The sequence below is a fragment of the Hyposmocoma kahamanoa genome, unplaced genomic scaffold, assembly GCF_003589595.1.
Source record: "Hyposmocoma kahamanoa isolate Upper Pololo Valley unplaced genomic scaffold, ASM358959v1 93, whole genome shotgun sequence".
Taxonomy (NCBI): Eukaryota; Metazoa; Arthropoda; class Insecta; order Lepidoptera; family Cosmopterigidae; genus Hyposmocoma; species Hyposmocoma kahamanoa.
Genome location: NW_020654810.1, coordinates 14489224 through 14505551, shown reverse-complemented (window position 1 = coordinate 14505551; position 16328 = coordinate 14489224). Strand labels below are relative to the sequence as shown.

Sequence of the window (16328 nt, the reverse complement as noted above, 5' to 3'; positions counted from 1 at the left end):
ACCATTTGGTCTTTACTTGCAACAGCGTGGGTTGCGCCGGGGTCTGGGTGGACGCTAAAATCGATTGTGGGCGTTGACATCGAGTAGGTTCGGTTTTTTGCGAACAGAAGGCAATAACGATATTTAAATTTGTTTTGTGGGCTAAGGCTGCGTGAGCGCGGGCCGCGAATCGCGCGATCAGTAGGTTTTGAACCACCGCGCTGAGCGATCGTGGTGGCGCGCAGTGATCGAACGAGCCTAGTGCTCCTGAGTGTAGCTGTTACGACCGAGACCGAGCCGACATGGAAGTGGCGGGTCAATGGCGCCGGGAGTGGGCCGGGACCGCCGAATATGGAAAGGTGAGGCCACCGTCCGACTACCCCTCTACAACTTTTAACTCTAAGAGCTTTTAGTACGTCAAAATATGTAATTGAAAAAACACTTTTGTACTGTAGGTACACTGCATTTTTCAAGGAATATATTTTTTTATTATATTATTTAGGTAAGAAGTGGTCTTGGCAAACGTCTTATTACTGTGTTTGTTTTTGCGAACTTTTATTTATGTTAAAAACGTTAAATTTACTTAAGCATTGAATCGAACACTTATGATGATCCTTAATATTTTAAGCATTGCAATGTTACCGCGAGCTTTCTAGGTGACCTATGAAAGTTAACGATAGCACGTTACGTGTTCTTATATAAAACTTGCTTGCATTGAATTGATAATGGTCGTCTATAGATGCAATCGCTGATGCTTGCTTTCATAAAGCGGTTTAAAAAACTGACTTTTATCGTGTTTTATTAATGCATATAATTTAGATTTTAATTTATTTGGTACATTTGATATCGCTGTAGATCCTTTTAAGGAAGTATCATTATGGCCAAATGCGATGTTTTTCTACTCCCTAAGCTATAGGAACTGCGTTAAGTGACAAGGCCTGAATTACGGCAATCCGATTTAAGCGGTCATTGCCAAAAGCAAAGCCGTCGTTTCCTTTTACGGAGTTAAAACTCAGAACGACGTTGGTTGCTCGTGTTGTTACACCAGTTTCGATAATAGCCCTTGTGTTTCTTTATCCGATGATTCAAAATAGTAAGTAAATTTCTACGGAACCTGTTCGAGCCGGTTCGCTACGTTTTTTTCTTTGTTCCTTAATTTTTATTTAGGACAAGCTACTTATACCGTTTATCTGCAGAAATATTTCTTATAGCCAGCTAAAATGCATGCAGAGAAATCAACAAGTCAAAACGTAACTGTACCTAACCCCTTCAACACCCACACTCAAAAGTTTTTAGGCGCGACTACTTTTTGTGTGTGTTTCCGATAAATTGACCAAAAAAGACGAATTCGCAATCCCCAGTAAAATTAAACTAGTGCTTCAGACGAAACCCCTAAACTCTTAAAACAAAGAGTTACTTCATTGTGACTAAAGTCACAAAATTTAAATCATCATCATTCGTTATACAAACTGTTTCTTTACTTTAGAACTTTTCAAAACACCATAAACGGCCATTATTATTCATCTTCATTCCATATGAAAGAAAACAAAATTTCCGCGCTGCAAATTAATGCAGTGCGTGACAGGAAATCGCACGAGTCATAGGAGAGCAAATCACCGGCAAACAACGGTTTCAATTCGTCGGTTATCTCATGGTGAAAGCGACTGATGCGAGGAAGTTACCGACATCGTCTACCTTGTTCCTTATTCATTAGACGAACAGATACAATTGAGAAATACCGTTCATTATGGTTACATTAACCGACTTCGGGGCGTAAAACAAAACTCGTCACAATTTCCACGGATATTTTAATGAAAGGCAATATAAAGGGATTGTTTAAGAAACTAGTTCATGCTTCAAAAGAAAGGAAAACATTGCAGTGTCCAAAGAAAGACCGTGACCTAAACATTGAACTTCGGTGATAATTGAATGGTCTCGACCATGTTTTTGTTTCAGTGCGTTAGCGGAGCGCGAACATAACAGAGTCGTTCCTAATAAGCTTAGTAAATGAAACAATAATATATGCAATATACGTACTATCTAAATGTTGTCAACATATAGTAAACATCACACGGTGATGAATGTTTGCTTATTATAATATTTATAATTTCAAATCTTTGTTTTAAATTATACATCTTCAAAAATAAATATTCGCCCATATAAGCAAGCACATGACCGTAACGATTTTTAAATATACTGAATATGTATAATTAGCCTATATATACTTATATATATTTATATTGAGAGGGCTTGAGCTGTAGTACCCGCGCAGGCCCAATACAGATTCGAAAATTCACACAAATCATTGCAGATATGTGCATGTTACCTACCTCCGGATGTTTTTTTTCCACCCAAAAACTTATGGCAAATTTCAATTCAATTTCGCACATAAATTACGAAAAACTCAGAGGTGCAAGCCCGGATTCGAACCTACGACGACGCTCTGCTTGAGAGGCGGTAGTTGAAACCATTAGGCTATTACGGCTACTGACTAAATATAATATTTTTTAATGATTTATTTATGCGAGTAAATATTTTGTCAATGTAATACTAATACCTACATAATAATTATATCATTATCACTTCTTTTGAATGGTAGGCGGAGTAATGCTGATTTGCGAACCCCCGTAGTGGTAGAGTACTCAAGAATATAAAAAGGTGTCAATGTCCGTACGCACGATACCTACTGCGTATTACAGTAAAAAATAACAAATCTTTTGGCAAAGATTTGCAATTTAGATTATAGTACTCGGTGAGACCATTCGCACGAACTACCTACAGAGTTGACAACAAAAAATATTAATGTATTTTTTGTTATAATCGATGTCAATTTGTGATAGAGACAGATACGAGTTCTGTGGCCTTTGCTGCTGAAGGCCAAAATTCAGTTTTATTATGACAGGAAACACCCACTTACGAATACTACTTACAAATTTCAGTAAAATTAAATATAAATGTATTCTTTAAACTTTGTAGACCTTCTCCGACACGTATGTGAATATGACGTAGCAGTAGAGCTCCTTGAAACAGTTCGTTTAGAGAAGTACTGCCACGCAATAGGTAAGGTGGCAGTACTTCTCTGGACGAACGTTCCGGTTTGGAAGGATAAGGGTGCTGGTGAAATTACAGGCATATGGGATTTGTGAACTTATGTCTCGGGGTGACGGGCGCGGGTAAGAGCTCTCATGCCAAAAAGATTTGACGTTGGCTCCGCCCAAATTTGTGAAACAAATATATGCCTGAAGTTCGCGTGACATGCGACAGTAGATGTTGAATTTTGCGCATTAAAAGTACCAAATTCGTTTTGGCGGAATAACTCTAAAACTAAAGGGATTAAAAAAAACCGCAGTGACAGTTGTCGATCATGCATAAATATAATTAATTATCTAATTTTTGTCCTAATAACCTGTAGCATTTCGAGGATATCTCGAAAAAATGTGAAAATTAGAGGTCATTTCGTGATTTTTATCTATCAAGGAAACTTTATTGTTTTATGTTTCTGATTAATGTCTATGCTTGAATATATCGTTTTTTTACTCATACAATATTTTATTTTTAACTTTAAAGTGGATATACCCCTTTAAAATCAAATCGAAGATTAGGAATTTTTCCTCTGCTCACTCTTAAAGCTCAGAGTGGCACCGCAACTATGGAACGACGTGTCGCTTACCACCAGACACACGACTTGTTCGTCCCGTCACTTGGTATTATAACAAAAAATGTTTCATGCAATGCGTTCCTTTACTGAACTTTGTATGAGTTTCATGTAAATCAGCAAAATAGAAATAAGTAAAAGTTTTCCCATAAAGAGTATAAAGAATATATTTCAAATTATTTGCAAATATATTGAATTGAAATAGATAATCTTTGAATATTTATAGTCACCGGAAGTAAGAGCTGTCTAACTACAATAACTTAGTGAAAACCGTACTACTGACTGCTTTAAATTACAAGCTATTTTTTGGAAAGTGGATTAGAGCTCTCATTATAAACCCGTTGATGTCTTTTGCTTGCGTGTTGAAAATGTTTCCACAAAAAGACTTCAATGACGCCGTTTCGATACAAAGTGGTCACAATTTCAAAACGTTTCGGCAATAACTAAAGTAGTTAAGCAAGAGCGGTGGTAACTCAGTGGGAGAACGGTTGCTTCTTGATTGCGAGGCGGACGTTTGAATCCCTGTGGCAACTGTACTTAGGTACCTATAAATTTAATTTCGTACATTTGTGATGTTTAATAGCAATACATCGAAAGTAAACATTGTTATGAAACCTGCACATCGAAGAACGTTCACAACCTAAAACGCTGTTTATGTTTTCTATTCATAAGTACAGATTAATTTGAGATCTTGCATGATCCCAATATGAAAACCCTAATAGTTAACCAATTTTATTTTAAAAAGCGCAATGTGTAAAGGGAAAACGAAACAAAAACTGTTTTACTACTGCTGCTACAAGGAGCTCTACTGCTACTAGGCTACATTACTTAGGTAATATAATTGCATTTTTATCAGCCTCGATAAACATAAGTAATAAAATTACCTACATAAGAGTTAATTTGTCCTCAATTATTCAAATTTGGTATAAACGAACGTTAGGTATGAATGACTTACACGGTACACTATCTGAGGGTGCGGTACCACCTTCAAATCAGGCAAACGCTCTCGTTGTCTGTCCGATATTCATTTGAAACAATTAGGCTCAACTCACACTAGCGCAGAGTCGAAGCGTCACGTCGCGGCCTGTTTTTCAACTACAACGCTTGGCGACGCGCGTCGTTGCGCGATGACACTCGCATTAGTGCGCCCGGATCACAGTGTGGTCGGCGTCTGACGCCTCACTGCGCTCAAGAGACGTGTGACGACGCGCTAACGCGCTCAACTGCATCCAAGCGTCGACGCCCATTTCCATATTTGCATAACTCAAATTTGTACCTTAATAATGGGAAAATAGCGATGAATATATTATAGGCGAAAAACATGACGCGTCGCGACGCTTCGACTCTACGCCAGTGTGAGTTGAGCCTTACTGTCAAATAATACTCTGTCAAATTACTAGTATTTATGTGGTCTGTGGTCAAATTAAAAGACGCATGACGCGAATGAAGCTTCACGTGGTCGAGTATTATTTATAGGCTTTTCGCGAAGGGACTTGAAGCACTTTTTAGTTGCCTATATCTCAGTCATCGATTTGAGTTAATTTTACTAAAAGTCTGTTGTCAAGAGATTTTAATGTACCTACTTAATTTTCGTGTGAACATTGAGTAATTTGGTAAATAAAAATATCCCTGTGTTCACAGTATTGTTTATTTGTTGTATGTAACAGTAATGTTTATGATTAACGAAATGACTAATTCATATAAATCAAAAACTATTGCTGGTATACAGATTGTTCGTAAATGGGACTCGCAGGACTATATTACTAACACCATTAACAACAAATTTGTGTCATGACCTAATAATTCATTAGATTTTACTTTCATACAAAAATAAAAATACCTAAATGGTGATAACATTGCACGGTAGCAAAAGAAAGCACACCACAAAAATTATTTTACAAATGACTACACGCGAGAGGCGTTGCTTAAATCGCAGATCTAAAAAGTGTTAGATAGAAAACATCGTGTATATAACCAATACTCGATGATAGAAAAAAAATTAAGTTTATTTTTAGTTAATTTATTATGTTTTATTAAAAACTAAGAAACAGAAATATACGTATACGTAAAGCAACTTGAAAATTAACATTCAGTTTAGACTACAAACACATAAAAATTTGCATACATACACATGCTTTTGGATTTCCATTGGGGTAGGCAGATACTTTCGATGTCTACAAAATTTTATTGTTTCAATTGCTCTCATCAATCTTTTCATACAAGTCATTATATTCATAATACGCACACCAACCTTTTTAAGAAAATTCTCGATTTGATATATAAGTGTACTTCGTGGTCGTCCTATTTTGCGACTTTACATTTGTTTGTCCATGTGCCTACACCATTTGAACACACCGTGGAAAACGTAAACTTTGTAAAATATTATCTTTTTCCAATTTCTTTACACCTTTAATTTTTTGAAGGGCGACATAAAGTACAAGCAAAGTCGTATTTCGAGTAGCAAAAAGAATTATTACGTTTTCGCGAAATTCAGAATAAAGATTGTAGATATGTATTCTTTTTAGATTTACTGTTGTACTTAACTACATCTTCATGTGTTCAGTATGCAGGTCCTAGAAATAAAAGCTTCCGTAATTAATAGGTATAAGTTACGTACCCATGTTTATGTATCACTGTAAGGTAAAATTTAGTTCCTTCTAATTTCGTATAAAGTGCAGATTTTGTGAGTATTAATATCAATAAACAGGTGTTACAGTTTGCGCGTAACAATTCGTATAATTCTCTCTGGCCTCGGCTCCCTTCTAGGTAGTAAAGAAAATGTTTAGACATGGGGTTATAATCGATATTTAGACTCAATTTATATCGCGGTGGAACGGAATGGAAGCGAATTTTAAACGATATCGTACATAGCATAATTAACTTTATGGCCAATTGTGTAACGTACAAACTAGATACGAGCTAAGATCTTCCGCAGAATGCGCGAGCATTCCCCAGCAGTGGCCATAAAGTTCCAGGTCGCTTCCATTCCGTTCCACCGCAATATAAACTGAACCTTAGACCATATCCCACTAAGCTGACAAAAACCCAATTAGAATGGATATGATGTCTTCTAAACCTTCAGCCACATGAAATTTTCCTCACAATGCTTTCTTTTCCCATAAACGAATGAGTAGGTACTCACGAAATGTGTCTACTTACAAATGGCAATTTGTAGAACAGGCGATCTTACAAGTTTTCACGGAGAAAGAGTGGCGACGGCTTAATAATAAAAAAATAAGCAGTCGCATATTTATATATGTAATCATTTGTAATTAGCAGTACGTAGTGTAATAACGCTTCAGTTCAATTCAATCAAGTTTCAGAATTACAATTTTTACGTAGGTACAGGTACAACAACGGTGAGACAAAATTGGGTACAATTCAATATCATTGTGTAACATCCAACAAGCTAAAAACGCTGATGGTTTGGAGAGGTACAATAGAGACATCAACGTTGTAGCCGTCCACTTATTATCATAAAATATTCGCTGCCACGCCAATGGGATCCACGTGCACGTTTAAATATTTAACGAATCACTTGGACTTCTTTATCTTTAACAATATAAATAAATTTTAAAAATATGTAGTTGTTACTTACGTCAAGACTTCTTTGTTTTAAAAATTTCGAACGATCAAATGTAGATTCTTAATCGGTCCAGCGATTGTAATCCGTCTCTCGTTCCGAGAACATCTTCAATCTTCTTTTATCCACTCTCTGATTATGTTGTCCATGAGCCGTCAATAACTTCACAACACTTTTTGAAGCTTTGAAGATGTCTCAAAGTGTCGACAAGCCTTGTTAACATCATTGCCATACCTATACCTCGGGTAAAAGTTTGTTTTAGGTACATGCTTTTGTTTTAAATTTTTGTAAATCTATAAGGTTAAATGTTGATGAACGAAATAACTCTGTTGAAGTACTGAGCTTCTTGTTCGTACAAAAAAGGATTACTGAACCCGGAACGTGACACAAAACGTAAGAGATTTGCGTTTCTTTTGTGCTTTAGTAATATGGTTAGACAATTAGCGCAAGCGCGTCGCAGAGGTGTAGGTAATTAGTTGATTTTATTCGCGGAGTTGTAAAGTTGCATCTAATATAAGAGTAAACCAGCAGTTATTCTGGTGCCTGAGAGGTTGTCGGCTTCAAATTGTTCGAGTCGTGTGCATTTGGCGGAAATCCTGCGTAAAGACCTCGGCCGCTTCGCGAGGCTGCTCAATGCTCTCGCTCAGCGCATCCGCTATTATACTGTACTATGTTATTTTCAGACGAGTATCATCTGCCTAATGCCATCTTTCCAGCGGTTTAATAGCATAGACTGGAGTTAAGATACTTTTGCAATTGTCATTAGCTGGTGTGTCCGGGTGTTAATAGTAACGTTGATGTTTGCCAGAGTTTGGTATGTATTGTTCATTATTCAAGTTGAAAAGTCGTTAATTGATAAGTATCCTTAATATGAATGCTTCGGAGATTGAAAGGTTCATAGGTTTACATTTTCTTTTTCATTCTATTCTATAGGCGTACGTAAACTGTACCTATTCACATACGTAATTTTTGCGAGGCCTTTGACCTATGACTCAAATAATGGGAATCAATATTCAACTATTTTTTATCGCTTGTTTCACAACGTGATGAAACAATCAAATCTCATTTTTCGGGCAGGACCGTTAGGAAATTGGCCATTTTAGTACAACATGATTAACTGTTTAAAAACGGTTTAAGAATAATGATTCCTCCACGACTAAGCTTCTTTTCTGTGAGTAGTTATATACAAAGTTACTTACAAACACGTTACGTAAAGAAATATCACTATACACGCATGCATTAACATAAAAATTAATCTGTTTGGTTTCTCTTGGAATAACGGCAAACTAATTTATGAATCAGATCGATTGGGTTTTCCTGCAGTTTGTGAAAAGACACGTCGTTGGTAAAACGCGGGCGCCCCCGGCATGTCTTCAAAAGTCGTCGACCGCTACACGTCACTCTAACTTCACTCTTCTTCACATGATACATACATATACGTAAAAAGGCACAACTGCTGTATGAAGTACGCATAGTACTTTTTTCGTTACGAAGGCAGTATAGTTTTACCTGTCTCATTTTCGAATAAACTCTTTATATGCGTAAGCTAACCGTTATGTCCTCGACACATACGTGTTAGCGTTGCAGTGTTTTGTCTAGCAGATCAGTGGGTTGTGACCTCACTTTTGGTTTTGGTTAGCGTTCGATCATGCGAGTGACGTCACCGTCTCCTCACGATAACCTTGATCGATAATACTGACAGTAAAAGGTTATTGGTAGTTTTGAACAATTATATGCTATTATATGCTAACCTAACGAATTGAAACTAAGATTTTTCATAATCTAACTGGGAAAATTGATTAAGGATATAACAAATTAAACTTTAATTGCTTTGGACATATAATTGCAATTACTTTACCATATATAGAACTTGCAGATACCTATACACTAAGTGGGCATGATACCTAAGAATAGGAATGTGAGAGACAAGATTGGAACGATAGTTCGTTAATATACAAGTTTCCTTGTCGGGAAACGTGAGTTTGCTATGTGTGAGTCAATAGTTTCATTTTATGCAAGCTTGTTCTGAGACCTTAACATTAACAAAAATTGACTGTTGCAAATTTATTTAGAATAAAAGTAGGAATATGTATAATATTTAACGGTAATTTTTACCAGAATTTTGTTCTGTTGCATTAAAAAAGTACCCGGCTAAAAAGGCTAGACCGTTTTAGCAGGGTATTTTAAATACCCTGGCAAAAATTACCAGACTTTTAAAATGGTACTTTTATTTTAAAAGTCTCAGGTGTTTGTACCTATGTTCTTCCGCGAATGTGATCATCGATTGTATGAGAGCAATATGACAACAAAACCCTTCGTGAGTCACTGTTATAACTGACCCTGAACCGGTTGTAGACATTTTCCAAGGTGAAGCAAGTCACATTTTAGCTAGTTTTCGCCTTTTACTTAAAACATAACTCTTCTAGGAAATAATAATGTGTATTCTGTTTGTTTATTTTCGACTTGATATTGACAATTCACTTGCAGGTGCATCATCTATCATTTGTTTCTTAGTTTAAATTTAGTGTAGGCATTAACTTGACGGTATGAGTTTGAGATTATTGATCATTTAAAGAGACTCTACGGTCATTTGTATGCGCATTATAAATATTAAAATATGTTTGACTCCCACTGTGAGCTACAAACGTAGACGTTCATTGGAAAGATCGTATCGTGTGAAGCGCAAGCGCAATTTCATCGCCGCCCCCGTGATCGCGTCACTCTCGACCAATAAACGTCAGCTTTATCTACTAAGGTCGTACAAAAAGCCACACATTGACGTCTACAAACGCTAAAGGACCCATTGAAAATTAAACTTACACTATTACGCAGTGTTTCAAGAAATAATGGAAACATAAAAGTTATTAGGTACCTATTCTAAGTGCGTAGGCTGCACGTTCTTAAGCTTAAATCGTAATTGATTTGGTAATATAATATTTCAGTGAAATCCTAGTGACATCACAGTTACATGTATGACATCATACGGCCCTCAAATTCAGACCTATATCAATCTAACGAGAATTGTTTAAGTACGTAGTCATTAAGTTGAGAATTTATCTTAGATAAATTATCAACAATACTCTATTCAAATATGTAATGTTGGTAAATAACGGGATCTACGAAGCTTATTAGCATTACAATCTAATTAAATATCAACATGAATAACGCATAAAATAATGTATATTTTGAATTCTCAAGTATCAGCAACAAAAGTAGTTAATCCACATTCGTCACGATCATCGAGCAAAAAGTCCGCGTACGGTACCTATGCACTTTAACAGTATGTTCACATGGTGTACCGAGAACTTTAACAGTTATCATAACTGTTGAGGCCATCATAAAGTTCACTCATGAATATTTCATGTTAAAAATCACTTGAAAGCAGTCGCGAAATACGAGCGAGGTACGTATACATAAACGTACGTACATACAAAGGCTTTTCAAATGTTTACATTGCTTATCTAGTACTCTAACACACTTAACACACCTTGCTGTAACATCGTTAACAATGATGGTTAACAAAGAAAATAGTTTAAACTTTTTTTGAAATACGAATGTACGACAATAAATAAACAGTAAAGTTTTTTTTTACAAATCTATGATCAGTAAAAGTAATGTATAGCAACGGTGTATTTTTTTATATGTGACAGGCAAATGACTCTACTCCTGATGTGTACCCAGTGCAGTTCATAAATCAATGACCATAAAGAAATACAATTTTGTCAATAATTGATATTGTTGCTTTGCGAAGAAACTATTTAGCCATGAAAGGTTCTATCCTCGCCTTACCTTTGAGCAGGTTACTCAAGTAAGTGATGGATGCCCGCTTTAAGTACGGCTTGTAGTGGATGATGAAGATGGTTTACATATATTTATATATATTATATAGGATAGTTATTGTTTTGTACAGGTGACGCAAGGCGGTGTAACGAGACACGTGGCGCGTGCTATGGAGGTGCTAAATGCTAGTGCACCGGGTGCGCGCGTGCGAGTCATGCGTGCCGCTTATCACTCCTCTGCGGGGCCAGGTTTACCAGCCGTATCGTCTCTGATGCACTCTTCACGAAGGGTACGCCTCCATATTACAATACTAACTACGAATCTGTGCGTCTCGTGTATTTTGTTACATTACTTGATATCTTGCAACTGAACAAATTTTTTTTTTCAGGTGATCTCATCTGGCTTCAACTTGTTGGAATCGCCGACAACACCGCTTAAACCTTTAGAGATCTCTTCAACCCCTCTGGACGCGGCCCCCGAATTCAATACTGATACCGATAATTACAAAGTCACAGAACCAGACGATTTTGAAATTTCAGAACCTTCGAAATGGAGAAGTTCTTCAGGAAGTAATTCGATACGAATGCCAAGTGAAGAATCGTCTTCCACTGATAATGCCAGCATCATCGATCTAGATTCACGACATCACAGAAGTGTAATCAGAAAACATTCATATGACTCTGAAAATAGCGACGTACCATTAAATAGAAAAGGCAGTTGTCGATTATCACCTCTTCTAGACGCACCTGTAGCTTTAAGCACTCTTAAATATAAATCACTTTTAAATGGAAGTAACGACTGGACTAATAGAAGAAAAAGTTACAGCTTTGAGGATACATCACCACTGAACGAAACTATATCCTACAGCAACGATACACTTGCAATGGAATCCTCAACGGATAGTGGCATTTGCAAGTCTACCGAAATTGTTAATGAACCTGATGACAAATTAATTGATCATAAAGACAGACACGAAGGGACGTTTAAGGATTGGCTTTCTAAAAATAGGCCAAGTTCGTCATTTTACAAAGGTCATCATATAAAACCTAGACGAGAACATGATGTTGTTGTTGAAGAACCTCTCGAAAACAGTGTTGCTTTACAATCTAAAGGGAGAGTAACAATAACAGTACCAATTAAGGTTGAAACTAACGAAGAGTATCAATATAGAAAAAACCAAGCAAATGAAGACGGGGACCGCAAAGTAAAAAAAGTAGGATTCTGTAAGACTGAACTGCACTTTGCTGCTGAAACAGGAGTGGTTAACATAATTGCAACTGATGAAAAGCCGCCACCATCAAACGATTTTCGAAAGAGACGAAGTGCTTTTGTTCCTATTCATGGTAATTTCGAGAAACCTATAACATTATTTGGCGAAACTATTAAGGATTTCCCTGAAATAAAGCCTAGTGAATTTTCACCTACTATCAACAACGAAACCAGCGAAATCGATGAGAATACAGCAGCTACAAAAAGTATTCTCAAAAATAGAATTCCGAAACCCAAGCCATATCTTTTAGGAGAGAATATAGTATTTGGGTCTTCTGACGACGACGTTGCCGATAAAAATGATGACAGGAGTTTTTCAAACAAGGTGCCTACAGCTGTGTCTTTAATAAATAAACAGCTGCAAGAGAGGAGGTACAGCACTGAAACTGCGTCGACTGATACTGATATAGATATCATTAAAAATAATGTATCTAGGACAACCAACACAGGTATATAAGAAATTGTGTTGTAATGAATTACGCACCTGTACTAAAATACTATTTATATTCGGGTAATAATTTGTACTTACCTTTGTTTCAGGTCCACAAATCATTGATACCTTGAAAGTCAAAAGGTCTGCCTTTGAGCTCAAAGACAGTACTTCTACTAACAATTACATCCAAGAATCGAATACGAATTTTGTTATAAATAAGCTTCGAACATTGCAAATGTCTCCTTTACCAGGGCGAGCTAAAACAAGGCAACTTCGAGACAGTGATTTAACTTATTTTGGGGTTGACAAGAGTCCAAGACAGCCCATCACGGAGACATCCAAATATGTCGACCGACTACAATCTGAACGAGATAGTATTGATGATATTTTTCAATCGGTGAAACTTATACAGAAGGTTTCAAACAGTGTTTGTAACAGCGAAGCGGAATCTGAAGATGCTCCTGAATATCAAAACATTCCTGTTAAGAGCAACTTTGCTCCAGTACCCACACCTCGAGCGCGATCCAAAAATGACTACAGTTTATTAGATCCTAAAGAAAAGAAAATATTAAGACCAGTTATTGAACAAGCTAATGAGGAACGCGCTCAAACTACAGACTCGCGAAGGTCAAGGATTCGTCGACAGGAAAACACTATAACATTTTCTACTCGAAGTATATCTGCGCCTCCAAAAACAAATACGTTGAATTCTATAGAAATACCAAGAACTCAGGACATATGTTCACAAGTTCTAGGAAAAATGTCTCCTCCACCAAGGTACGTACACAGATCTATATGAACTAGTTTTCCTTGTGTCAGATTTGGTAGTGGAGTGGTTTCGCCACTATCTCGTTTGGCGTCGGCAATGTGTTCGTGTTGACAATAAGCATTCTAGCTTCTGTGACGTTACTGCAGGCGTACCTCAGGGCGGGGTTCTCTCTCCTCTTCTTTTTTCCATCTTTATAAACTCCCTTACTCCCTTACTTTCTTGCCAGTATCACTTGTACGCCGATGACCTTCAGATTTATTCTCAGTTCCCTGTGTACGACGTGGACAACTTAATCGCCGAACTTAATGACGATCTCGCGACTATACACGATTGGAGTTGAACCCATGGCCTTACGGTCAATCCTAACAAGTCGCAGGCCATCGTCGTTGGAGGCTCGAAGCAAATCGCCAAATTAAATAATGCCACTATTCCCCCGCTTTTCTTCAACTCCTTCCCTCTGCCTTACAGTAATGTTGTTAAAAATCTTGGCGTTCTTTTTGACTCCACTCTGTCTTGGTCGCCACATATCGCTGAGGTGAGTAGGAGGGTGTTTGCTGCCTCTGGGTCATTGCGGCGTTGGAAAAATCTGCTTCCTGTGACTAAGGTTGAACTTGCGCAATCGTTGCTCTTACCTATTCTTGATTACGCTGATGTCTGTTTGATTGACCTTAACGAGGATCTGTTAAGCAAACTCCAGCGTCTACAGAATCTTTGCATCAGATTCATATACGGATTGCGCAAGTTCGATCATGTGGCCGAATTTAGGAGAAGGCTTCAGTGGCTCCCTATCAAGTTGCGCCGTGAGGAGCACGTTCTCAGCTTACTTTACAATGTTCTAAACGACCCTCGTACTCCGCCATACCTTAAGGTTCGCTTTCACTTCCTCGGGGATGATCACAACCGTGAACTAAGGTCTAAAATGGATAACCTACTGAAGCCTCCTTTCACTCGCTCCGAGTATTACAAAAATTCTTTTACTATTAAGGCTGCAAATTTGTGGAACGATCTCCCATTTGAAATCCGACATTCTAAGTCGCTACCTATTTTCAAAACCGGATTGCGTAAATATCTTTTATCACGGTCCTGGTCTGCAACGTATGTATTAGTAAGTATAAGTTTATTTAGGTATATTTATATATACATATATCTACGTAGGTATAATATATCATTATTTTTTAAATATTTTATAAATTACTATGTGTCTTTATTTAATTTTATTATTTTGTATTTTTTTTTTTATTTATACAATTTTTTTTTTCATATTTTTATTTATATTTGTAAAATTGGCACACTACGTCTCCCGCTCCGATTAGCATTCCTCTAACTCTAAGGTTGTCTGGAAGAGATCGCTCTTAGCGATAAGACCGCCTTTGCCTACATTAGTTTTAAGTTGTTTATGTACTATTCTTGTTCTTGTGTGTGAGCAATAAAGTTTTTATCTATCTATCTAGTTTTCCTAATTATTACATTTACAGACGGAGTCAGTTACAAGTTACTTGTTAATTGCAGGTCAAAAACGAGTCACAATGTTGAAGGTCGTACTTCCAACACCAAAAGAACGCCAACAACGAAACGTGAAGTATCCGAAGAGAAAGAACCACTGTATGTAAATCTCAATGCACAGGAAAGGAAAATTAAGAATACTATTCAAAGGACAGATTCCGTACGCCGTAAGTTAGAAGCACAGAAAAAAACACGCGTTAAAGTAGACACAAGTAGCAACAAACGCACAGAAATTGCTGAAACTCGTAAATCGCGAAGCAATTGTACCCACGCCAGGTCAGAAAATAAAGAAAGAGTAACATCAGAATCGCGCGCTGACGCAGATAGTGTAGAGAAGAAAGAAAATTCATTACCGAAAACCACTCGAGTGAAAAGAACTGAAAAACTTTCCACCCCCGACTATTCTAATGAAAAAATATACAATTCTTCAAGTCCTCGCAGAAAGTCTTCAAGTGAAAGAACGGATGATGATTATAATAATAGACAGACTTCAAAAAAAGAACACAGAAGTAGATCTGCTCAACGACGGCCGACTAAAGAAAACAGTGAACAGATTGTCGAAGAAGAAAATAAACAAGATGATAGGAGGGATTCAAAACACCAAACAATAATTGAAGAAAATATGGATGTGAAACATCGTACAGGAAATTTATCTAAAGATAGGTCTGGTAGAAGAAAAGAATCTACTAAAACACCGCAAAAAACTTACTCGAAACCTGAAAGTACTCATCATTCCACAAACTCCAGAGGTCGAGAAAAAATCATTATAGACAAAGTTCCGAATGCAAAACCGGATAGTAAAGCACCCAAACGTAGTGAGTACGTAATAAACTACGACGATAAAAACGGAACGGTATCATCTATATGCAAAGTCTCTGCATCTGGTACTTCCAAAAAGAAAAAGGCAATCAGAGAAAGGGATACAGACATCCCAAAAGAACATAAAATGAAAAACAAAGCACCAGAAAAAATTGCCCTGCGTAAGTAAGTCGTGTGCATGCATGCTCTACTGACACATTAACAAAAACTATAAACATAAAGTATTAAAAATGACCGTCTTTCAGTGCAGTTTCCAGAACACCATTGGGATCCGTACGAGATGAATTACGTGGATAGAAAATGGAAGAAAAAAATGCATGTACAACGAACTTGCCAACTATTATAGCCCAAGGAAAGCTAGTCTGATTCGACGTCGTGATTTACCTTATATTCTTCACTTGAATCCTATTTGCGCTTTTGTGGCGTAATTCAATGTGAAATTGTAACAATGATCTCACACACACTATTTATGAGGAGTACATTAACATTCTTAAAATTTCATTAATCATTAGTGTAACAAATTAATAAACATATTTAT

The 16328-nt window shown here is 37.0% G+C and overlaps 1 protein-coding gene across 1 annotated transcript; it reads left to right on the top strand.

Annotated features, from left to right (window-relative positions):
• Window positions 1-174: 174 nt before the first annotated feature.
• Window positions 175-16325, top strand: LOC113237054. Its single transcript, XM_026473301.1, has 6 exons — window positions 175-338; window positions 11128-11286; window positions 11386-12715; window positions 12807-13476; window positions 14978-15951; window positions 16036-16325. The coding sequence occupies exons 1-6, from the start codon at window positions 282-284 to the stop codon at window positions 16134-16136; spliced, it is 3291 nt and encodes a 1096-aa protein (XP_026329086.1). The 5' UTR covers window positions 175-281; the 3' UTR covers window positions 16137-16325.
• The last annotated feature ends 3 nt before the right edge of the window (window positions 16326-16328 follow it).

What these genes read in the sequence shown, in the direction of transcription:
- LOC113237054 (XM_026473301.1), top strand. Translation starts at nt 282, where the DNA reads ATGGAAGTGGCGGGTCAATGGCGCCGGGAGTGGGCCGGGACCGCCGAA. An exon ending in AAAATGTCTCCTCCACCAAG is followed by an intron (nt 13,477 to 14,977) that starts GTACGTACACAG and finishes TGTTAATTGCAG; the next exon opens with GTCAAAAACGAGTCACAATG. An exon ending in ACCAGAAAAAATTGCCCTGC is followed by an intron (nt 15,952 to 16,035) that starts GTAAGTAAGTCG and finishes ACCGTCTTTCAG; the next exon opens with TGCAGTTTCCAGAACACCAT.